Genomic DNA, 25087 nt, shown 5'->3' with positions numbered 1-25087 from the left:
ATAAACTTTGAATGATTTACGGTGAATAAGTATGAGCTTTCACTTTATATTCACCCGGAAGTATGACAGAATGGGTGATTTGCATCTTAGATTCCACAGGTGGAACTGGAAGTTGGGTATTCAGCAACATCTGGCTGGTGAACAGGTCTCCTGATTTCCCTGGTAATGTTTTTGAGTAAGCAAATCCTGACAGAGTAACCTTGGAATGAACAATAAACCTCAGAGTTGCTGCACTGCAGATTTCACCCTGAAGCTGGAAGGGCTGCATATGTATGAGGCTGCGTTTCCATCCAAATAAATGAAGTACCTTAAAAATGTTGTGGCTTTAGTCAAAGGAACCGATGAAAGTCAATGTGAGCAGTGAAGCAGACAACAACCTATATGTTTGTATCATATATGAAGTTTAGAGAGACTTCCTAAAGAGAAGCAGTGATTTGTAAACTTGAATAGCAGTTGATTTTTAGCCTGGTTTCCTAAGCACATGAGGCTGATGATTGTTGGCTGAAGCTTTTTATCCTGTGGTGCCCAGAACTGCACCCAGTGCTCCAGGTGAGGCTGCGCCAGAGCAGAGCGGGACAGTCACCTCCCTGCCTGGCTGGCAGTGCTGTGCTGGATGCACCCAGGACATGGTTGGCCCTCTCTGATTTATTTTCACTTCAGTTTACCTAGTATGAGCACTCTTGCAGTGTTTTGTGTGTGGTTTTTTTTTTTATTTTGGTTGGTTGTTCGTTTTTTGGGTTTTTTTTTTGTTTTTTTTTTTTTTTACCTACAGCAGGGCTTTTAAAAAAGCCTTTATCACTTTTGTGAAGTTTTGCATAAAGTTGCAATCTGTTTCCTTTGAATCACACAGTTTAACAAAGGGAATTCAGAACTTGAACTGAAAAGCTCAGCAAATCACAGTAAATAGTCACACCAAGTTTGTCATTAAATACATGTATGCAAGACTTCTGCTCTTGAGAAGGATATTTGGACTATGTGTGGTAAAACTAAAAGTGTCCTGCCTTTAGCCAGTGAGCCCAAGCTCCGTAACAACACATCACTTCCCAGTGTAATGTCATCTTCCAGAGTTACATGGAGTCTGAGCTCCAACACATGGACTGAACTTGGATCAGAATTGAGGATCCTCTGATTTTGACATGACCACTTTTTACTTAAGACAACTTAGACTTCTTAAAGCTAAGAATACAATTAAATTTTATTTGGGCTACCAAGAACATAATCCTAGGCCCTGCATTATTTTAAAACTGCATTTCTTCTGTCCTGAGTCTTTAAGTGCTTTGCAATATTGGACTGGAATGGCATATGGGAGATTTTAATTTTTGTGTTTCTGACAATTATATTCACTAATACAACTTCTGCTATTTATTTTCTCAGAGCGTGGTCATGGTTGTTTTCAGTGAGGATAAAAACAGAGATGAACAGCTGAAATACTGGAAATACTGGCATTCGCGGCAGCACACAGCTAAACAGAGGGTCCTTGACATTGGTGAGTGTAAGAGAATCTCCAGATGTTTCAGGGAGGATTGCAGAATGTGGAAAGCACTGGTACCTTGCACAGGGATGTAGTGGGATATATTGGCAATAACTGCAAGGGTTGTACCACAGTTTTTATAAGAACAATGTCTTGTCCCTGCTAGGGCTGGGCTGTGGGGTCTGTGAAGCAGGATGGACATTCATGCAGAAAGAATGGTCCTCAGTAGTCACAAAGAAGAGCTGCCCCTTGCATGTGTATTTTATGGTGTTCCACTTTCTGCTGCTGGGAAGTCAAGGTGTGTGCCTCTTCAGAAGTGGCAGAGTGTTTGTTTCCTTTAGTTTTTCAAAGGCTGATCCAGTCTTTGATCCAGTAGCAGCCCACATAACCGTTCTGCTACCTAATCTGATGTGTGAGTGCAGCCTGAGAGTGAAGATGCCATCATTATGGTCACTACAATGGAGCGCACAGATCTCCTACACTCCCAGTTTGTGAGTCTTGTTGGTGTCAGAGAGAAGTGAGGGAGGAAGGAGCTCTGAGCTCTGGTGTGCTATCCTGAGATACCTGTTTACTCTTCATCCCATCTAAGGTATTTACAAGCCCATTTCAGCCCCAACTGCCCTATCCGCATGCTTGGGAGATTTTAATAGAGGAAGAACACATACCTGCTGCCAGGGAGCCTGAAGTTGAAATCTGTGGGAGTGTCTAGACATCAAGCGCTTCTCCCCTCCCACGTGCAGTTTACACACGCAGCCATCTGCCGTGGATTCCAGTCAAAGGAGTCTGCAGGACCTAAGCAAAGTCTATCTTGTTTTGACCGCCTGAGGGAACCAAACCATTGAATGGAAAGAATGAGAGGGGGAAGAGAGGAGGGGGAAAAAAAAGCAGGGTTACTTGGAGAGAGCACTGCAAGACTTCAGGGGTGATTGAACACCTCCAGTGCTGGGAATCGGTCCCTAAGTGCTCCTGCTCGTGCAGGGCCTTTCAGCTTGCAAAAGCTGCGGCCTCCACTGAGACTGGTATTACTTAGAGTCAAGTGTGTTTGGTCAAAGCAACTCTTTCTGAATCTCCTCTCTGCCTCTTATCATCATAGTTTTGGCTGAACTATTTCCCCAATTTTTTATTTTTTTGTTCTTTGGTATAGTTAAGGCAGTGCAAGCTCCACCCCAGACCAAATGACTCGTCTCACGACACATTAAAAGAGCAAGTATGCCACGTCACAGCCATTTCTGAAGTCTGCCTGTTTTTGGTGCTAGTCCTTACAGGCTTGCAGTACTAATGCTCATACCATTGAAGGTATGTGCTGAGGTGCTCGTTCCGCTGCAGTGCCAACACCCTCTGACTCCACCGTGCTTGTGTACTGGCACATTTCAGTCCCCTTAGCCGAACAAGTCAGCTTGTGGTGCATATTCTGTAAAAAAGTGCTCTGAAAAACAAGTGCTCTACATGAGCTGTATGTTTATCTGTGTTAAAGTGAACGTCTTTTATGTTTTCATTAGTTTGAGATGAAATAGGTCTGTGCTGACTTTTGAGGCACTCTGGCACGTATTCTTTATTTGGACGGCAAACATGAACAAAGCCTGATGTACCTGGTGTGAGACTGATATAGCACTCCTTGTCAGATGTAAGAACTGTAAGAGCACAGTTCATCTCAGTGTTTTCAGAAGAAAGTCCTCGACGTTACTCAGTAGTGTTTTCTTGAGAATAACTGAAATATGGCCTCAGCTCTAGAACATGACTTGGTCCTTAGCAGGCAGAGGATTGAATGAATTTGGGACGTTCTAGTTCTGGGGTCCCGCTATTCAACCCTCAGGTGGGGGTGCTGACTCTGCTTGTGCTGCTTTTCTTGGTAGCACAGGCCTCTCTGTCTGTCTGCTTTCTGGCCTGCAGAAGAGATTCTAGAGATCAGAGGAAATAGAGTGACTTGGTTCCCTCACTCCAGACATGCAGGAGTCACTGCTCTAATTTGTTTTTTGTGCTGGCTGGTGCTTCTCCTGGGAGGAAGGATGCTGGAATGGATTAGATGCAGCACCAAGTCTGAAGATACATTGACATTAATAGGAGAAGCATGTGTGTATGTGCAAGCAAGTCCTTAGTGCTTGAGGAATCAACCAAAGGACTTGACATTTATTAAGCAAGAAGAAAAGGTATTTTCTAGAATTTAGGCTATGTGCTGTTATAGATTTTTATTTTTTTTTCTGAAGAAGCAGGAAGACACCTTCCCTATTTTAGCAGGAGTGAGGAGAAAAAAAAAAGCTGACTTTTCCACAGTACTGTGCTGTGTGACATTAGATCAGTAGTGTTTTCTTTTACAATAATTTCAAATAAAGAAGATAATACTAGATTGCAGCAAATACTATTTAGAATCAGTACCATAATTTGACAGATACTGGAACAGATTCAAACATGGACACAAAAGGTGAATATGGAAGCTTTAGACTGGGGTTATTTGTGCTCTAGAGTCTTGCCCATATTTTTTTGGCAGGATAGTTTGTATGATTTATGTACACAACACAGAAGCTACTGCAATGCTATGTAATGCATGAAAATTATTAGTATTTAGTGTTGAAATTTGCCATTGTTTAATATGCAGTTTACCCAAGAAAAGAGGAAATAATTCCTGTAGAGCCATTTTCTTGCATAGTGAAGAAGCCAAATTTTCTACTTCTGGTAACTCACAGCAGCAGAAGAGGAAAAATTGTAGTCACACTAACAATTTTCAAATATCCTTGGATGTAAATGCTTCTTAATCTACTGAGGATCCTTCTTTAATTATCTGTAAATTGAGGGGAATGGGATGCACTTCTGCCTTTAAAACAGCATGTCACATAGACACTCGATGAGAGTTGTGTATGGCAATTAAGGAAGCAGAGGCATGTGCTGGAGGAAAGGAAAGGCTGGTGGGATGTGAAGTTCTGACAGCCTTTTAGGAGAAGAAAACATGTGTCTTTACAAGACATCTTGTTCACGTCTTTCCAAAGTGCACCTACACAGCACAACCATATGCAGCAGTCAGTTGCACGAGGCACTTTCTGGTGAATCATAAATTTAAGGGGGCGGGTGGATGTGTGCACATGCATATTAAACTACTTTTGTGTCTTCTAATTCCTCTAATTTGCATTCCCACACTGAATTTAGACAGTGAAGCCAATGACTTCAGATAGGAAGGAGATCTAAGTTCATGATGGTGATGAAAAGTCTGCCTGGCTTCTCAAACACCATGTGCACTTGCTGCATCACCAAATATCTTGTTCTCCCAGAAGAGAGAATTTTTACTCTATCCAAAATACTGTATCCCAGGCGCACAGTTTCACTTGCCCAGTGAAATGCCAGCATCCTTTCATTTCAGATGAGAGAAAAATATACTGATTGCATGTCTCAAATGTTGAATAATTCTGCTTGCAGCAATGGTTTTATTATAAATGATTTTAAAACAGTTATTACTAGAAATTATTGTTTAGAGACCAACAATTTATTTTTAGAAGGGCAAAGGAAATTAATATTGAAACCATTTGGGTGTCTCATTGACAGAATGCAGAAACATCCTCTTTGTGTAACTGATAACACAGCTAAGAATCAGTGTGCCTCTGAAGTGCAGGTTTGGGCAAACACTTAGTTCAAGGTTGCCTCATGATGGACTCTCAGACCTCTGGCGCTGAGTCCAATTACAACCATTACAGCCCTGGAGGGATTCCAAGGAAATGTATGTGTCCCAGAGACAAGTGATGCATTTTTGTGAAGAATCTGGAAGTTTCTTTAATCAAGCAGATATTACCGTCTTACAAACCTTGTCTGTCTCTTAATCTGCCATCAAAAAGAAGAAAGTGTGTTAAAGTGGCTGGCTAAGGGAGTGAAAAAGGGGGCTTGTTGCCTTTCCAATAATGAAGAAGACCTGAAAGTTGTCTGTCTTACGTGTTTTTCTGCCCTTACTGTTTTTGGTGGGGGGTGGGTGATCTTTGAAGTTTGGACTTCCTCCCTCTTGCTTTGCTTTCCTTCTAAAACACTACCTTATTGCTAATATTAGGAGCCCCTTGGAAAGAAGTGCGAAAAGGGTACAGATTTTGTAGTCAGACAATTTTAAAATACTTTGTTCATTTGTTTGATATTTTAGTATCATACACACTTTGGAGAAAGGACCTTTGTTGTTTTGGTTCTTTGTTATGGATGATGTTTGTTTTTAAATAGAGACCCAGCATCCAGTGCAGTGTTTCCTGGAAGAATTGAAATGGCTGGGCAAGGGATGTGCACTTCTGATTATTTACTCCAATGATAGCTCTTAGCTTTTTAGAAAGCTTCTTTAGGATTTACTGTAATGTCACTTATTTATGTCGAGGTTTGAATGGTCCCTATAAAAGTTGCAATAGCTCTGAGTTAATTTTGCTGCTTTGGCCATTCCTTGGCCAAGCTAATGAATGCACCCACTCAATCCTTCTACAGTCACACTCATTTATTTTAGAGAGGCAAGCAATATTTTGCAAGAACATTAGCTAGTGATGTGCTATGCATAAGACTCAAGCTGCAGTATATTACCTCTTTGCAATTTACCTATGAATAACTCAATGTAAACAATACAAGAGGTAGTCTTGATGCATTAGGCAACACAGCTGAAAAAACAAAGATGTACTATAAACTGTAAAAGAGAAAGTTCTAACTTTTTTCATCAGTAATTTGTTTGTTATTTCTTACAGCTGATTACAAAGAGAGTTTTAATACCATTGGGAATATTGAAGAAATCGCATTCAATGCTGTGTCCTTTACTTGGGATGTCAATGAGGAGGCAAAGGTGAGGAAAACCCATGGTATCACTTTATAAGTACCATAGACCCTTAGTCACTGTTCCACTTTTCTCCTTCTTAACGAATAATAAGAAGGGTAGGTGGAGGTGAGAGAGCTCAGTCTCTGCAAAGCCAAGCAAACAGTCGTCTTTCACTGACCTCAGGGATTCTGGCCACCTGTAACAGGGAAGATGACATATAACAGCTGTTGGGATGATATTGCGTTCACACCTGTATCACTGACAAACAGAGATGTAGTTCTGAGGAAAACCCGCAGGGCCCTCACAGTGTAGTTTCTCACTTGTGGCCTCTCTGTTTATAATATGACCAGCCTCAGAAACAGTTGAAGTTTTTTTTGTATTTGGAAAGTGAGTGTGGGACATGGGGTGAATATTTTCTTTCTCTAGATTATCAGCTTCCTTTCTACACTATTAACATCTCCAATAATCAATATTCTGTAAGCTAGACTATGCTTTGTGCCGTTATTTTTATAGTGTTACACAGACTGACCTTTCAATTGGAAAGGAATGTATTTTTGAGGAGTGATGCATTCTTTCTTCTATTTTGCATTTGAGGATGTGGTTGCTACAGTGGACCTGTAAACCAGGACAGCAGAGCACCATAACAAGTTTCTTACAGATAAGGTTATCCAAAGGGTGGCACAGTGTTTCAGTTGCATGGACTCGTGTAGGAGAAATGAAAAGCTGCTGGTAATTATAAAAAGAAGTTGGCCTCTGGAAAGCAAACAAGGGAAATAGGCTGTAAAATGAGTGGGGGTAATGCAGGACTCTCGGGGATGTAGAAATTATAAACAGCAAACACTGTTTAGCTTAGCAAACTCATTGATAACTGTTTTCATGTTGAATACAAAATGCCCAGTGTTCAAGTAATGCTAAGGATCTTTCAGATACAGAGACTTCTCCATGCGTGATTCCCCACTGCACTTCTAACAGAGCAGTAGAGAGATTACACTGGGTGTGCGAGTCCTGTGAGAGACTGCATCAAGCACAGAGTGGTAGCGTTAACACCCACTGTCCTGACTTGCTGATGGAAGGTGCTGAGGTTTGTAGTAACAGGGATTTTAATCTCTGATGCACATTTTAAAAGAATAGAGCTCTAAAGAAAAGAGTAGTTCTGAAAACTGCCTAGGTCTTTCAAAAGCTGGCCTTGGTAAACAGGGTTGTACTTGGCCCAGTTGCTAATGGGCATAATAATTACATTCTCATCGCCTCAGATATTCCCGTTATGTGATTCCATTTCAAAATACAGTGGTATGTTGTCCTCTGCAGTCACACAGGTGACTTGCGTGTGTATGATCATTATGCAAGCAAATACAGCCAGTACAGGTTTGGGATCTCCAACGTGACAGACTTTCCCAAGGACCTTTAGAGAAGCGCTACAGGGGCTAGAGCATGGCAGTCTCATCGTGCCACCAGCTACCATCCCCATTGCCAGTGCTGGCAGTTCTTTCACACACTTGCATTTGCAGCTGCAAGCCAGACTTAGCAAGACACCATGTTGATCCAGGAGAAAGAAACTCACATCAACTAATGTCAGGTGTTGTCCTTGGCCATTTTGTCCTAATCTCACACCATTCACATTGCTCCTGCCTTGGGTGCCAGAACATTTAGAATACAACTCTTGCGATGATCACTGGAATCTCATACAGTGAGATTTTAAAATAATGACTCTCTTGTTATTGCTGCATTAAAAAGTGTCAGGAATGGAATTTAAGGAAGACACTCGTACTTCTGCAGGAAGTAGTCATTAAAATGCAAATTGGCTTATGCATATATGTTTTGGGTGCTAGTTATCAAATATCTGATCATTTAGGAGCTTGAACTAAAAGGTATTGATAAAAGTAAGAGGATTCATAACATGGTTTGGTATTGAGCTATCAAGCATAAATCAGGTTGTACCTGTAAGCTTATCATCATGCACTAAAGTGCTTCCCTCCCCGCACACGTGTGCACGTACCCACATGCTGGCTCTTGTTGGAGAGTCTCATGCAATAACCAGTTGCGTTGGGTCTGGGGATTCCCATAGGATGCCCCTGCGGTGTTTGGAAGCTGTGGACTCTGAGGCATGCCACTGAAGGCTGTTTTTTCTCCAGCAATTACCTCATCCAAGAGAGATGAAGAATTTCAAGATCTAATTAGAGACTCTCTTTTCTTAAGCTTTTTGAATGATGATCTTTAAACTTGCTCTATTGTTTCTGCTCAGTTTTGTTTTCCCCTTTCACCACAATTTGAAGATTAAAACTTAACTTCACAGGCATGAAGACTTTTCTCTCCTGAGTCAGACAAGAGCGGCACAGAGCGGTTCTTTCTAGGGCCTCTGAGATGTGATGTGATGAAGTGCTCTACTGGCCTGGGAAGAAATAAAGTATTTGGGCCGGTTCTGTTTAATTTCTTTATCAATGATCTGGATGAGGGGATTGAGGGCACCCTTAGTAAGTTTGCAGACAACATCAAGTTCAATGGGAGTGTTGATCTGCTGAAGGGTAGGAAGGCCATACAGAGGGATCTGGACCGTCTGGATCGTTGGGCTGAGGCCAACTGTGTGAGGTTCCACAAGGCCAAGTGCCGGTTCCTGCACTTGGATCACAACAACCCCAGGCAGCGCTATAGGCTCGGGGAAGAGTGGCTGGAGAGGTGCCTGGCAGAAAAATACCTGGGGTGTTGGTCAACAGCTGGCTGAATACAAGCCAGCAGTGTGGCCAAAAAGGCCAACAGCATCCTGGCTTGTATCAGGAATAGTGTGGCCAGCTGGACTAGGGAAGAGATCGTCCTACTGTACTTAACGCTGGTGAGGCCCCACCTTGAAATACTGTGTTTAGTTTTGGGCCCCTCACTACACAGACATTGAGGTGCTGGAAATTGTTAAGAGAAAGGCAATGAAGTTGATGAGGGGTCTGGAGCACAAGTCTTAAGAGGAACAGCTGAAGGAGCTGGGGCTGTTCAGCCTGGAGAAAAGGAGGCTGAGGGGAGACCTTATCGCTGTCTACAGCTACCTGAAAGGAGGTTGTAACATGGGGGATGTTGGTCTCTTCTCCCAAGTAACAAGCTACAGGATAAAAGGAAATGGCCTCAGGTTGTGCCAGGGGAGATTTAGATTGGATGTTATGAAAAATTTCTTCAAGGAAAGGATTGTCAAGCATTGGAAGAGGCTGCCCAGGGAGGTGGTTGAGTCACCATCCCTGGAGGTGTTTAAAAGACATGTAGATGTGGTGCTTAGAGACATGGTTTAGTGGCAGGCTTGGCAGTGTTAGGTTCATGGTTGGACTTGGTGATTTTAAAGGTATTTTCCAACTTAGATGATTCTATGATTCTATGAAAACAGACTGTTGTTGGAAATGCATGGGGAAGTGGTCTTGAAAAATCAAACAGAAGCAGCAGAAGTCACCTAACCAAATCTCTCTCCTGGGAGACTGAACCTGCATCTATGAGCACCAGATTTCTGACTTTTCTACTCTACCTGGAGGGCAGCTGATTTAAAGCCAGATTTCTCCTCCCACAGCTTAAGCAGAGCAGTGCCCTCCTCCTGGAAGCCTCACAGGATGAGGGTATAACAGCGTGGGTTTGACAGCCAGAATCTGCCTGTTAACAATGAGTGTGCTGATGGTAAGGCAGCATCTCAGCTGGATCCTGTGTGGAAGTAAGAGGCATTAGAGTACAGGCAGAGGCCTCTGTTGCCTCAGTAACGTGAAGGGAACTGGGCTGCTGGCTCCAGCTCCTGGTGCTCAGTCTCTCATCTTCTGACTGCTGGTTGGCAAAACAAGTCAATGGAAGAGGGAATCTTGTACAGCACATGTAGAGCTGTGGAATAGACTCACCACTGCTTTCCATGAACTAAGGGAACAGCACCAAAGTCAGAAACAGAACTCTGCCAGTGTTTCCTCTGCTGTATCTGGCTGACAACAGCAGTCCCCTGGCCTCCTGGCAGAGCAGAGCTGTGGCTTGTGGCACATCCTCACCTTTTCCTAGAACAATGTCCTTTTCTGCTGGGGCCTTCTCTAGAGGTCTCCGTGGGGCTTGTGGTTCAGAACAGGATACAGGTAAATGAGAGGAAGGGTCTACAGCCATGTCAAACTCTTCCTTACGCTGCCTTGAGACAAAAATATCGTGGAATAAGAAAGCAGAGGTAGTAAGTGAAGAATGCCTTTTGTACAGTTCATCTTTCTTTCACTCCTGTATTTACTTCTGTATATAAATATGCAATATTTATAGGCAAGGTGATTTGTTGACTCCCGTTGACTGAACTTGAATGCTATGCTTGGTATTTTTAAAGGAGTTCTTTTAAAAAAGGTGAGGAAACAAACAACAATTAACAAGAACTGGCTGACTTTTTAACCATCTTTTAAAAGTCTTTTTATGATATGCTAGAAAGTAGTTAGTTGCTTTGCTGTTGCTACTGTCTGGTTGAAAAAGTTCTAGTGAACGCATTTGAACAGAGAGCTCAGCTTCATTTTTGATAGACATGCACCTGCCTGCTTGCAGTCTTGTTGCTGACAGAAGTTAGTTTGTAGGAAAGAGTTAAGAACCAGTACTCTCCTGGTCAATGGAGAACATCTTTGTCATAAATCATACCGATTCTTTGAGTTTTTCTTCTCTTCAGTTAGTACTTTGCTGATTTAAAATGGTTCAGATGACGTTACTGTGAAAAAAATGCATGCATCGTGTATTTTTATGGAAAACACTTTTTAACCTCAAATTCAAAGGTGTGACTTCAGTGAACAGTTGCTAGAGAAAAATGTCATCTTAAAGCAGACAAAAAATACTTTTCAGTGGTATCCACAAATTACTAATTTCTGCAAAGCGCTGCAGCTTGGACATATGGTAACAGACATGTTGGTGGACATGTTATTCAGGCAGGTGCTGGCATGTGCTTTCTGGTGTATACAGAAGTTGTGTGTATGTGTAGCTGTTGTGTATACTTGCGTGCAATTGTTGTCCTGCTATACTTAACTGAAATGTAGATCTTTAATCCAAAGCGTGCTGAAGCCTCTGGGAACCTTTCCAGTTATTTAATGAGTTTTGGCATAGCCCATACAGTAATAATACAGTGTTTTCAATGAGTGATTTGCAGGATTAGGTTCACAAATGTTGTGGGCTAAATTGAGTCATGATTCCAGTGGGCACAACTGTAAAATCAAGCTGATAAGAGTAGCACAGTCAGTCTATCGGTGATTCGTATGGTGACAATCCTTATTTCTTTAACATTGCTAGCAATACTTAGGACAAGCTTTGACTAGTATAAGAATTATTTTGTTCTTAATTATTAATTTCCTTCCTAACTTAGATCAAATTTCATTTAATTAGGGAGGAAATTAATATTTTCTCTACTCTCAAAATTTAAGGGTTGGAGGAAGATATTTTATTTGAGAAAATTAGTACCAGAAATTATGTAGGATTAGACTTGGAAACTGATTTAATAAACCATGTCTGTGTGTGTATACATGCATATATATTTTTTTATATATATGTGTCAGGCATGCACACGCATGTGTATATATCAAAGAAGTGTTAACCTGTGGTAGCAAATAATGTTAAAATTTCTGTGTGTACAAATGGTTCAGTAAGTATGCATCTGAGATTGAAGGCAAATGGCATTTTTATGTAGTTGCTGGGGTGTGGTGTGGGTTGAGGAAGCTTCAAAAGAGTAGTGTAAACATTTGCTGGAGACATTTGTATTGAAATAAAACAAAGATCTTGCCTTTGCATGGGATTTATAAGGTAACGGCTGGCAGAAGAAACTATAAAACCACACTTTCTGTGTATCCCAGGAATGTTGGGATTGATGTTAGTTGTTTGAGAGAAAAGTCATTTAACTCTTTGTTGTTAAGAGTCTGGAGGGATGAGCCCCTTTAAAACAAGGTTTCGTAAAGACCCATCACCCAGGTGTAAATTCTATGTACTACGAGTATTCAGTAGAGAAACTGCTTAAGTTTTCTGATTTTGTGCTATAATACACTGTTCCCTCCCTTCTGCCCTTGGCTCTTTCTGTAAAGATGGGAGCCTGAAATGTAAATAGTAATAAAAGGCCTATATTTGAGGTTTTGTAACTGTAGACCTTTAAAGTGTATAAGCTGAGAGACCACAGCAGGAGTTGTGTTGGCTGAATTAAATGATAAAAGGGGAAATGCATTTCTGGGCCTTGCTTTCTCTTAAGGCAGGTTACTGTGTTTGTGTCTTGTACATCACTAATTATGCTGCAGTGTTTAACAAACAGTCAGTAATTCGCATAATAACAGCTACACTGTGGAGGAGTGCCTTCCCAAAAGAGAGAGTGCTTTTTCTAGACGTGCTCTAAAACCAACAGAAGAGTTGTCCTTATCTTAGGTCCCTTTTGAAACTTTCTCAGGCACCAAATGTTTCTCCAAATTAGTTTTTCATTGCCGATGGCATGCCTGAGCTGGAGACTAGATGGGTGGAACTGTCATTAATTGCTCTAATCTAAAATATGCTGACATTAAAAAAAAGACATCAGTGTAACAACAACACAGACATGTTCCTGATAGCAGAACATTTCTAAAATCTAGTTTGCACAGGAAAAAAAAAAAGTTTGTAAATGAATTCAGGTACAACCATAGTCACATTCATTAAAATAGTTCTAAGTCAAGTGTAGGCAGGGCCCGGGGGGGAAAAAAGCAGTGATTTCTGCTTCTGCTACTGTCATTTCTACTTAACTCTACATTTTCTAGCCATGTAACTCTACCATGCAAGAGACCAGAGCAAGGAGGCTCTCAAACCAGAGTGTCTTCCAAGAGAGGTAGAGTGGGGCTTCCCTATTTTCTTGGCGGTCAGTGGGGTTACTTTGCTCCTTGTCTGACTGAAAGTGGGGAGTACCTGCCTATGGACATGAGCTGCAAAGAGGGAGAGATGAGGGTTGCAGGGGGCAACGCAGGCTGTGCTTGGGCAGGCAGGTGAAACCAGAGCCAGCAGCATTCCTTGGCCGCTGCCTCGGGAGGCGAAGGTTTCTGAGCGGGGCAGGGGCAGAGAGAAGAAGACTGTCCAGAGGGTTCCCCGGGTCCCATTCAGCGCAGCAGCTTGCTGCACCACGGTGGAGAAACTGCTGCAAATGTTCAGTCATGCATAGAAAAAAACCCTCCTAAAATCAACTGAAGTAACACAACTTATGCCCTCTTCCCCCTCCCTCTGCACACCCCCAATGTTTTCCAAATCCAGTCAGTGTTGTGCTAACAGAAGATTGTATGGAGACAGAAATTTTTCCCCAAAATAAATTATCTGTGTTAATTTGAACCCATCTATCTGCAAGATTTAAATGATGTAGCAGAAAGTATAATACACTTCATGTACTTCACTTCGTGAATGTACAGTCATTGCTCCTTAGAGAGATCCTGATGTATTACAGTGTCAGGACTAGGATATTGAATCTTACAGCATCAATCTATTATTCATGCTCAATCTGTTATTGCTGTATGAGGACTCCTAAAATGATCAAGTCTGTCTTCCTCAGCAACTCCTGCTCTGTTCAGCGTTTCTGGAGGCAGTGGAAGAGATGGCACACAGTGTAGGTGGGTGATTAAGGTGGGACAAGGTCTTTTGTAACTTCTCAGCTGAGTATGCAGCAAAGGTGCACAAGCTGCTAGGTAGATGCAATGCCTGCATGTCCCCTCTCACATTTTAACATGCAGTTTGGAAGATCCTTGTGCAGAAGTATGGACTAAAATATAGCAAGACCAGATTCTGGTTTGTGCCAGACCTCATTCCACTGCTCTGTGTTCACACACACTTTAAAGCATTGCCCAGACTCTGTAAAGGAGTCCGAAGGCAAATGAAAATGCACGCCATCATATTTCAAAGGCATTTGCACCCGTGTCCACACTTACCTTTGGAGCTGGCAAGACCAAGTTGTAATTTGAAACAGAAATAACGCTATCTCCTTCAAAATCAGAGTTTCACCTAGGGCCCTTCCCCACCTCCCTCCTCTCCCTGCAGTTAAAGTTCAACTATTTCATTTGTAAATGCAGCTCTCTGATACCATCAGAAGCAGAAATGTGGAGGTGCCATTAGCTCAGTCAGGCAAACAGGCTGCTCTGGCTCCATACAACTGTAACGTTGACTTCTACCATTAGGGTAAAGTGTCCCCACACCAGCCCTACCAGAGCCCTTCTTTATTCTCAGCTACCTTTCTCTTAGGGATGTTAGTGTTCTGGTCACTCAAACTTTTTTTTTTCCCCTGTTTGTGGATTGGGGAGGGTTCCTTCTTGCTCTCCTCTCCCTTCCCGATTCCTCCCAGACCTCCGGGGGTCTGTTGGCCTCTCCTCTGCCCAGCCAGGTGTGCATCAGGTCTGTTTGAGAGCCGCTGCAGATCTCTTCCTTCCTGAGTGTGCTCGTTCTGCTGGAGCAGCTTTCTCTGTCCTGTTCCTTAGTTCACAGTTTTGGTTTGTTGTTGGTTTTTAAACTGAGGAAAAGTAAAGTCAGGTCAATAAATAGTTGGCCCAAATTACTATGTAATGCACATATTCACCACTGGAAAAACAACTGGATTTTTAATCCAGTTTCATCTCTCATGTTTCATGCACCCTATCCTGACTGAAAGATGCCAGGGATGTTTCAGTTCATGGTTCCAGCTTGCTTTCTATCAAAATAGTCCTTGGGAGATTTGGGGATGGGGGACCCTTCTGCCATGTGCTGTACAAACTCATGGCAGATGAGACACACCTTGTACTGTACCGATGGAGGTTAGTGGGCAGGAGGTGACTGGTGGCTATTGACACATAAGTGGGCACAGAAGGAAAGCACGAGAGGGATTTCTAAAGCAAAGGCAGGCAGGGCTTGCCAGTATCAAGTTGCCTGAATGATACATGGCAAAGGGCACTTTAGAGAAGAGATAGGGAGTGGTTTTGTAAGTGTTTTGAGAACTTCCTCCACAGTTTGAAAGGCAGGATGACATACTTTTTTGAAATAATAGAAGGATTGTGAGGGACCTTTAAAATGAAGACGAGGGGTATCTGTTGATAGGATGGAGGAAGGGGTACAGCTAATGAGAGTGTGAAGAGAATTGGGGGCAGGCAGAACGGTAGGGCTTTTCTTTGGTCATACTGAACTTAAACTAAGAGCTGTTGGAAGAACAAGCCAGACCAAAATATGTCTGGAAAGGACAATGAAAGATGATCTTCCTATGTCTAGATTAACAAATAATGCAAGCATACAGAGCAGGTCTGTAGAGTGAAACAAGCCAGGGCTGAAGACCTGACATCCACATGAGACGTATTTTAAGAGGTTTTATCTCAGATTATCTTTAGTCAGTTCCCACAGACTGAGTAACCATTAGCAGCTGGAGTATGTGAGGTGTGCTCCTAGGACACATCTTCTGGTCTGGCTCTTCCAAAAAGAATCTAGCTCATGCACTCTGAGCTCTCTGGTGTGAACTGAAAGGGAGGTAATTTGGGACAATCAAATTATTCACTTCATATGTGAGCTCCTGATCCAAACTGAAGCACTGATGCTTTGAAAGTTTGTCTTTCTTCCCAGTGGCAGCATCTTTGCTGGACTTAGGACAGAAGTAGAGAAGAATGCGTGAAATGCCAAGTGTGGATCGTAGCTGAGTTGTTTTTTTTTTGAGGGAGGGTGCCTGCTTTTATTTCCCCTTTGTTGTCTTGTGTTTCCAGAAATTTAATAGTTGTTTGCACCACATTTAAAAAATAATCTCTCTGCCACACAGATTTTCATCACAGTGAATTGCTTGAGCACAGACTTCTCCTCACAAAAAGGAGTAAAAGGGCTTCCTTTGATGATTCAGATCGATACGTACAGCTACAACAACCGCAGCAATAAACCCATCCACCGAGCCTACTGCCAGATCAAGGTTTTTTGTGACAAGGTAAGTGAAAATCACAATTACCATGGATAGAGAAGGAACCTTGTTAGGCGGTTTATTAGTGCTGCATTTTAGACCTAATGAAATGTCTCTTCTTTCCCTGAAGAGTTATGTTTCATGGTAGAATTTGGACCAGCTATATCATAAATCTAACAGATGATCGTGTAATTATTTTACTGTTTTGCAGCCTCTTTGGCCCTGATTCCTCAACTTGTAAGTGATAGTTGGACTGTTTAAGGACAGCATGTTACAGGTTACAATACAGGAATATCAAAAAAGTCATAGAAAACACAAACATAAAGATCCCTACTTGGAAGGTCAGTGCTGACCATAGGCTCAGGCAAGCTCATGTCTTATGATGTTATTCCTTCTGGTTCTAACAGCCAGGATAGGTAACACATAAACTTTGTGGAGAGGTCTCTGGTAGAGAAATGCACCTTTCAGAAAAGCCTGCTAAGTTCTCTTTCATGATGCGGTGGAAAACACCAAGTCCCAGTGATGCGTCTGATTATTTGTCTCCTTGTTTGATTGCAAACTTATTTTGAAAGCTCCAGTGAGCCTTTTATGTTGCTAGGATTTTCTTACTAAAAGTAAACTGCAAAAATAAATTAGCCATTCCCATTTTGTAGTTCAGTAACTATTGTTTTTTCCGTCTTTTGCTCACTCATTTTGCAACATTTGCTTCTTTTACAATGGGTTTTGCCACTCCTTCATGAGAAGTGGTAGGATTTTTCCAGCGTCAAAACATAGATCATGCCTTAATGAGTCTGACAGTGTCATGGTCAGCTGTATATACCACTGAGTAGAAAGAGTTGCTCAGAATTGTTATGTCTCTGAGGATTCTTAGATGTGAGCGTGACCATGTTTCGGTTGTGTTTCAGCTGCCAGACGATGACTTTAACCCTGCTGGGAAAGATCTTCTAGTGGGGAGCTGATGCCTGGATTCTAGTCAAGGTTCAGGGATTCAGGAGCCTACATCTGTTTAAGTGACTTGGAAATTTATCCAAATTAGTCTTGCCGTCTTACAGGTGGGAACAGAAAGGCAAAAAGCCATGCCCCAGGCAATAAGTAGCATTAACTTTTTAATGGAAGGGTAAGAGTTCAACTGTTCCAGGTCTCTGTGCTGCTGCTCCTTCCCCATTTGCAGTTCATTCCCTCGTTGCCGTCTTGACAATGGAATCTTGAGGGCTAATCAGTCAGTTGTGTTAGTGGAGCAAAAACTTTGGAAGTAATGAATGTAAATATATGCACTGAAGCCTTCTTGCAGTCAAAATGTTATGCTTTTAATTGTAACTTTGAATGTCAAATATTTAGAGATTTGAAGCTACAGCTGGATGTTAAAAGCTCAGTAAATATCAAAGTAACAAGTCATTTTCATCTACCAGTTTTTGAAAAGCAATTAGAAAAATCTGAATTATTTAAAAAAGGAAGGAAATTCAGAGCACAAACTCATCAAGTGTGACCTGTAGACAAAACTGGTGGAGATTTTGAATAATGCATGTTCATTGCATCTATTGGCTTAATTGGTACTTCAAATACCAAGACTAGAAAGCAGGAAATGGATATTGAGTCTTTTAATCAAAACTGTCTCAAAGTAGAGGAAAAGATCACAGGGGTAGTTAAAGTGTTATCCACCGCAAAACAATATTGAAAGTGGGAACTAGAGGGCTCAAGGGTATCGATAATGGGATATGTATCTGTATAATACACATGTAGACAAGCATATACGCACACAGATCTTTTTAACTTAATGCAGGGCTGAAAATGAGTTGAATGAATGAAAATGAAGGAAAATTATTGAGGTCAATTCACATGACAGTTTGTGCTAATTGGCACTTGCAAAGAGACGGAGGCCTGCTTCTCCCTCACTTAATGCTGTGCCTTTACTAACACCTCTTTGTGATGGTGCTTTTGAAAGTAAATAAATGGTTGGAGAATTTCCGCTTGCTGGCAGCACTGGGGAGGTCGGTTGGGCTCAGAGGAAAGCACCTGGTGGGGCTGGGTACCCCTGTCTTTCCAAGATGCCGAACAAGCCCTGGCAGCGGTTGAGGCGGTGGTGGATGGAGGCCCCTGGGTTCTGTTCTGCTGAGTCTACTACTCACCGTCTACTGACATGGACAGAGTTTGCTGCCTCTGCGAAAGGCCCTGACGCTGGAAGAATTTTTGCCCACCTCTTGGTCATGATTATTTAAAAATCTATTACAGGGCCATTACAAAACCCCAGCAAATGTATAATCATTTTTATACATTTAAAAAGTGTGAATTGCGCTGCTGTGCCCCAATCTGACAACCCCAAAGAGAAGCTGATGAGAAAAGTGCCTGATTTATTACAATTATCTGAATTAGAGGAACTGCACAGTAAATGCCTCCCGCCTAAGTACTGAAATATATCTTAATTTGAAACGTGGAAGAAAAAATGCTTCTCTGCCTGACAGTGTTCTTACAAACGGTCTTTCTGCAGTGGTGGTGCCTCTTTAAGACCAGTAGATGTGTTTGTATGTTAACTAGATAAATCACTGGTAGAAGTGTCCAGTTTTCAAGAAAAACCTTTCCTGATAAATGAATATCCTTCAGGTGAAACACAGCATATCTGTTGTGGTAAGAGCACCCCTGAAGAAATAAAACTGCATTTAGCTAAGTGGTACACATTATATATATATATATATGTATATATATATAAGTATTTACTCAGGCAGTTGCTTAAATTTTATATTCATTTACATATACACTAGAGAGCAACACCAACTCAGATCCATGTGTGCTTAAAGTGACATGTGTATGGAGATAAAGGCTACAAAGGTTGTAATTGTGTGTTCGCTCCCTATTCATTCTCCAATCTCTTGTCCGTGTTTATTTTCCAGTAAGCAATCTTCAAAGCAAACGTTACAGGGCACATCTTGTTTTCTCACTGCTAATTCTCTCTGCCCTTACAGTCTTTTTATCATATGCAGATCATTGGTGATGCATTATGAGAAGAGAATATAATTTTTATTCCTTAAGTGGGTTGTCAGGGAAACTTGCTATCAGGCCTATTTATATGTTGCAAGATGCTTTAGCCACTGTGTATGAAGGAACTGGGGATTCAAAAATGTTTTTTCTTATATGTAATTAGCTTTGCTGAACAGAAGCAGAAGAATTTGACTTGGCAAACATCATAACATTGTTCCAAAGATCAAATAAATTAATCTCGTTTTCCTTCCTTTGGAAAATTGCATGTCTCATTTTCCTTACTCTGGAAAACTGCATGTTGTTTGGCATATGTGCATTTCCTCTCATCTTCAGTATGGATAGTAATAGAGAGAATGGATTATTATCAGGTATTGAGCAACTCTAATTGCCTTTTAGTCTTCAGCTTTAGAGAGAAGAAAGCTGAGGTCTATGGACAGGCCTGTCCTACCAGACATGCAACTCTTTGGCCTTGATCTAGAAGCAGGTGTACACATGAGCTTCACAGTGGTGGTGGGAATAGTCCTTAGGATGGTAAGGGCTTCACTAGGCTGGGCCTGGAATGCAAGACATAAGCTTGGATGAGCTGAAGACTTGCAAAAAATATTTTGAATTAGCTGAAATTCATAGACTGTGTTTTGTTAATGGTTAGTGGTAGAAGTACTTGTTCCATTTATACAAAGGCCAGACATTAATGAAAAAATGAAAAACTCATTCAATTATTTGGCTGGTTAGTTTATAGTCCCTTATTTAGAGGGCTGTTTCTTCTGTCCTGAAGAGATATGCAAAGTCTGATTTATTAGAAGTGTGTCAGATAGCTCAGCTGTGCACTGTCCAGTAGAAATGCTCGGGTATGTAAAAATCTCATTGTGGTCTGTTGTCTCAGCACCCACAGCAATGATGCACATCCCGTGGGCCTGGCTGGCCCTGCCCTGTGCCGTGGGGGATGCTCTGGCTCAGAAGGGCTGGCAGTAGTTTTGTGGGGGTTGCAGTTGCCACGTTTTGAAGTGGCACAAATAAGCACTGGTGGGTGGGAATGGCTGCTCTGCTCAGAAAGTGCCTGCTCCCCAGGGGACCTGCAGGGGTCTTGCTGTGAATCAGTGAATACAAAGGTGTGAAGCTTTACCAAGTTCATAGTTGCAGACAATATAAAAGAAAAATCAGCAAAACATACATTAATTATTGTGTAGAGAAGGTCGAGTCCTCCTCAGTTTCTGCTTTCCTGAGAGGAAACTCCTGCTCAAAGCCACAAATGAAATTACTTTTGAGGTTCATCCCTCTACCTGGGAGCAGCAGAGCGGCAGCACTGAGGGGCAGGTAAGGCTGTGGCCGCCTGGCCAGAGCTGCTCTGTGTAGCACAGGGCTCGCAGGGATGTGCCTTTGCAGGACAGTGGCTCTGAGGCATATTTGTGCTCCATTCTGCCAAAAAACAGGTGGGCTTTAAAGATACAAATGTACCCCTAGAAACAATTTTGATAAAGGGATGACTTTGAATCCCTTGGCTTCTGTGGTTGAGGTCAGTGACAACCAGACTGGGACCTGGGTCTGGAGGTGATGTTTCTGTCATGTTTTTTAAAGAGCTGTTTCTTCCTCCAATTCTATCAGCCTCAGGAAATCCATTGGTAGGTCACAACCAGGAGTACATCTTTCCTTGTCTTCTTTTTAAACTTGGTTCATTGGCTCATATGTGAATTTTGCCATCTCGAGTGGGTATTTTTGGCTTTCCTTACTTCCTTCTCCCCTTTCTTTTAAAGAAACTTCTAATTTTAATTTGGAAAAAACCTTTAATTTTGAATGCTGACTGTCTGTGAGCATATGGATCTTTAATACCCTTCACAGCATGACTATTTTCATATTTATAGAGTGAATTAGGAGAACTTCAAAGGAGGTGTTGCTGCTTTATTTTTTTCTTTTAGTTTTATTTTCTAAACTTGTTGAGAGTGTGTTTACGTAACAGAAGCCTGCAACTTCCCAGGAGTTCCTGGGGCCTAATAAGGCAGTGCTACACTGCTTTCCAGTTTCTGGAGGGCTTCTCTGTGTTTGAAATGCTTGTATTCTTCTGTAAGAGCCCTTGCATTGTTGACAAGCTGCTAGTGTAGCCTTCTTGCACTGCCAAATCTTTAAGGCCTCTACAGAGCTGGCCACAGTGAAGCAATGCAACCCCCAGATGAGGTGGGTGGAGGAGAGTTTGAGGAAAAGCTTGGCACAGACGATAGCAATCCTGCACGTGTTTTACGTCAGTACCTAGGCAAAGCTTTTGGCCTGAGCACTCCATCCATCGCAGAGGCGCTGGGCTTGGGTTGCCCTTTTTGCTGGTTGTGGTGACAACAGCCCTTGCTATGGCCTGCACGCTGCCCAAGCTGGCTGTCCCATCTCCTCCACGCCAGCATGTGGATGTTTTCCTCTTGCTAGCTTCAGCTCTGGGGCTGTTGGATGTGCCAGCCTGAGTTTTGGGCACGGGTGATTGATACAGAACTGGCTGCTCCTCCACATTGCCCAACAAGTTGGACAGATATATCTGTAATGGGATAACCAGTCTAGGTTTCAGCATTTCTCATGTGTCCATTGCTGTAGTTCACAGGGGACGATGCTCGCAGTGGTTCCTTTTTTGGATTATTGTTAGTTGTCTGTTTTTTTTTTTTCCATCAGGGAGCAGAAAGGAAAATCCGAGATGAAGAGAGGAAGCAGAACAGGAAGAAAGGCAAAGGCCAGGCGTCCCAAGCCTCGTGTAATAACTGTGAGTAACATGGGCTTTTCTGGTTTGGGGTTAAGTCATGCTTAACATGCCTCCTCTCATAACTGTGTTGCTTTGTGATCCTCCCAGCAGCTGAAGGGAAGTTGAGTGCACTTCCTCTGCAAAAAAAGAGCGATATCACCTTCTTCAAAACAATGGCTGACCTGGATTCTCAGCCAGTTCTCTTCATTCCAGATGTTCACTTTGGAAACCTACAAAGAACGGGACAGGTAGGACATGCTAATGGGACAGGCCAGTGCCCACCTGCTGTCCGGCCACCTGTGCTCCGAGGCAGCTCTTAGGAAAATAAATCACTGTTCCTGGGGGGCACTTGTTTCAGCTCTGGTTTTGGTAAATGCATCTCTTGGTGAGTCACTTAACAAAGACCTTACAAGAGACAAGTGTCTTTCTGAGTTTTGTGTGTGAAAAAGGAATTTATGTAGAATGAGGAATTTATACTTCATTAATAACTGCTTAATTTGTGTTAGTTACAGTTTTGCCATTCTTTTGCTAGTAAGAAAGAATGGAACAAATTGTCAGGAATTTTGAAGTAGAAGGTTGATTTGTGACTGAAAGTCTGGTTTTGAATGTGCTGTTTGGCTTGTTGAAATGAAATGAAATGCCACCTTGTGGTAGCAGAGATCCCCCTCTCTGTGACAATGGAAAACAAAGACCAGCCTCTTGTGTCTAAGGAGGTCAAAACTAGGCTCACTAAACACCACTGCCCATTTCCTCTTGGCATCACCTAGAGATCTGTGAATTCCTTGGAAGAAAGTGTTTTCACTCTACAAAGTAAAAATCTATTGTGCTAATATATTAATAGTCAATATTGGCTTAGTGCAGAAGTCACAGAGTCGCTGTCACCACCAAGTGTGAGGAAGTCTTTGCTGACTTGACTCTTTTAAGACCTACTTTATTGCTTGCTGGGCAATTGCAAATGTGAACTGGAAGGTCAGCCCTGACAATGTTTTTAATAGGAACCTGTTATTTATTAACATCTCAGGAAGTAGAAGGAGACCTTCATGCGTTTATAAAGACAAATAGTAGATGAGGAAATTTTATATGCATCTTGCTGCAAAATACTAAAATAATGAAGATTAAATGACATCGAGTTGGAATCATCATTTATTTTTAAGCAGTGAGGATTGTGTTAGAGCAAAGCACAAGGAGCACAGACATTGCAATCGCAGCTGTCACTGACTTACTCTCCAAAATTGGAAAGACACCCACTCACATATCAGTGCTGGGTACCTTCTGTCCTCATGGATTTCAAACCAGAATGTGGATTTGTCTCAAAACAGGAGAAGGTGGAAGCATTCCTTAGTATATGTAATCCTGTAAATAATTTTCTAAACTAACTGGAAGATACCCCACTCTGCTAGCACTTAGGCAATACTCAGTCCTGTCTTTTGCTGCTATCTAGGTTGCAGTATTGGTATCCTTGTTATCCTGAACTTTTCAGTTCGGTTGTGTATTATTTAATGTAAGAATGATTTATTATGACAGTATTTTGTAGCCACTTTTCAGCTCCTGAATGTAGAATGAGTTACAGACCTCAGCTTCACACACATACACCTGAGCTATTTTCATTGCACAGGTTCAGAAGTGAAGGCTTCCAGTGTGGTGGGTTGACCCTGGCTGGACACCAGGTGCCCACCAAAGCCCCTCTATCACTCCCCTCTCCTGCGTCAAGATAAGAGCAGGGGGAGATCATTGACCAGTTACTGTCATGGACAAAGCAGACTTGACTTGGGGAAAATTAGTTTAATTTATTGCAAATCAAATCAGAGTAGGATAATGAGAAATAAGAACAAATCTTAATAACACCTTCCCCCCACCCCTCCCTTCTTCCTGGGTTTAACTTTACTCACAAATTCTCCACCTCTTCTCCCTGAGCAGTGCAGGGGGATGGGGAGTGGGGGCTGCAGTCAGTTCATCACATGTTATCTCTGCTGCTCCTTCCTCCTCAAGGGGAGGACTCATCACTCCTTCCCTGCTCCAGCATGGGGTCCCTCCCACAGGAGGCAGTCCTCCATGAACTTCTCCAACATGAGTCCTTCCCATGGGCTGCAGTTCTTCAGGAACTGCTCCAGCATGGGTCTTCCATGGGGTCACAAATTCTGCCAGCAAACCTGCTCCAGCCTGGGCTCCTCTCCACAGGGCCACAGGTCCTGCCAGGAGCCTGCTCCAGCATGGCCTCTCCTCAGGGTCACAGCCTGTTTTGGGCATCCACCTACCCTGTTGTGCTGAAGGTAGACCTCTGCTCCGCCATGGCCTCCATGGGCTGCAGGGCACAGCCGGCCTCACCGTGGTCTGCACCACAGGCTGCAGGGGAATCTCTGCTCTGGTGCCTGGAGCACTTCCTGCCCTCCTTCGTCTCTGACTTTGGTGTCTGCAGGGCTGTTTCTCTCACATATGCTCATTCCTCTGTCCAGCTGCAGTTGTGCAGATTGGGGTTTTATTTGCCTTCTTTAAATACATGATCCCGAAGGTGCTACCACCATCGCTGATGGGCTCAACCTTGGCCAGGGGCAGGTCTGTCTTGGAGCCAGCTGACATTGGCTCCATCAGACATAGAGGAAGCTTCTGTCGACTTTTCACAGAAGCCACCCCTGTAACCCCCGCAGTACCAAAACCTTACCACACAAACCCAGTACAGAGCTGAACATGCTCCCAGTCGTGCCAGCGCGAGCGCTGGGACCTGCCCGAGGTGCCTCGCAGCCCAGCAGAACCGGGGCCTGGTGCCCGCCCTTCGCCCCGCGCTGGCGCTGTAGCTCAGCAGCTGCAGTGCCGGTGCGCTCGTGGGGGCTGACTCACGGTGCAGGCACATCGTGAGGAATTTGGCTGACTGTTCTGTAAAGCCTTTGACAACAGACACTGATTTTATACCTCCCCTGCTACTGTTAGCAGCTTTTGCTGCTGCTGTGAATTTGGTCCCAATGGCTGTGAGCTACACTGATTTACACAAAACAACAGTCTGGACTTGTGCTTTTGCCAACAGCCTGTGCAGAAAAGATCAGCTGTACCATTAGTAGTTGTACTTCCATTAGGCCTGTAGTTTGATATTGGTCTTTGTAGTTTATTAATTAGATTTTCAGACAGTATTAAATACACACATACATACAAAAGCTTGTGAGTGTTGTGGCTTAAATTGTATTAGGGCTAATTTGGGTGAGTAGTGATCTGATTTAGAGGATTGTAAAATAATTGGGAAAATGATATAAACCAGGGGAGAGGGCAACCTCTGTGAAAATGTTTAATATGTTTCCACTAGATGATATTCAACAGTAGTTTTTCTAAGCCACACTTTCTCCA

General features: G+C 42.6%; 1 protein-coding gene across 7 annotated transcripts in view; it reads left to right on the top strand.

Annotated features, from left to right (window-relative positions):
• The window catches only part of GRHL2 (grainyhead like transcription factor 2), a 71025-nt gene that overhangs the window by 26079 nt on the left and 19859 nt on the right, over positions 1-25087 (top strand). For 6 of the 7 annotated variants that reach the window (XM_065832846.2, XM_065832847.2, XM_065832845.2 and 3 more), the window contains 5 exons: positions 1375-1486; positions 6160-6254; positions 15937-16095; positions 21688-21775; positions 21863-22002. In XM_065832846.2, coding sequence (XP_065688918.1) covers positions 1375-1486; positions 6160-6254; positions 15937-16095; positions 21688-21775; positions 21863-22002 — 594 coding nt within the window. The remainder of the gene's footprint in view (positions 1-1374; positions 1487-6159; positions 6255-15936; positions 16096-21687; positions 21776-21862; positions 22003-25087) is intronic. The other variant, XM_065832848.2, reaches the window with a different exon arrangement.

This window comes from Patagioenas fasciata, chromosome 2, assembly GCF_037038585.1.
Source record: "Patagioenas fasciata isolate bPatFas1 chromosome 2, bPatFas1.hap1, whole genome shotgun sequence".
NCBI lineage: Eukaryota > Metazoa > Chordata > Aves > Columbiformes > Columbidae > Patagioenas > Patagioenas fasciata.
This window is presented reverse-complemented; position numbering and strand designations above follow the sequence as displayed.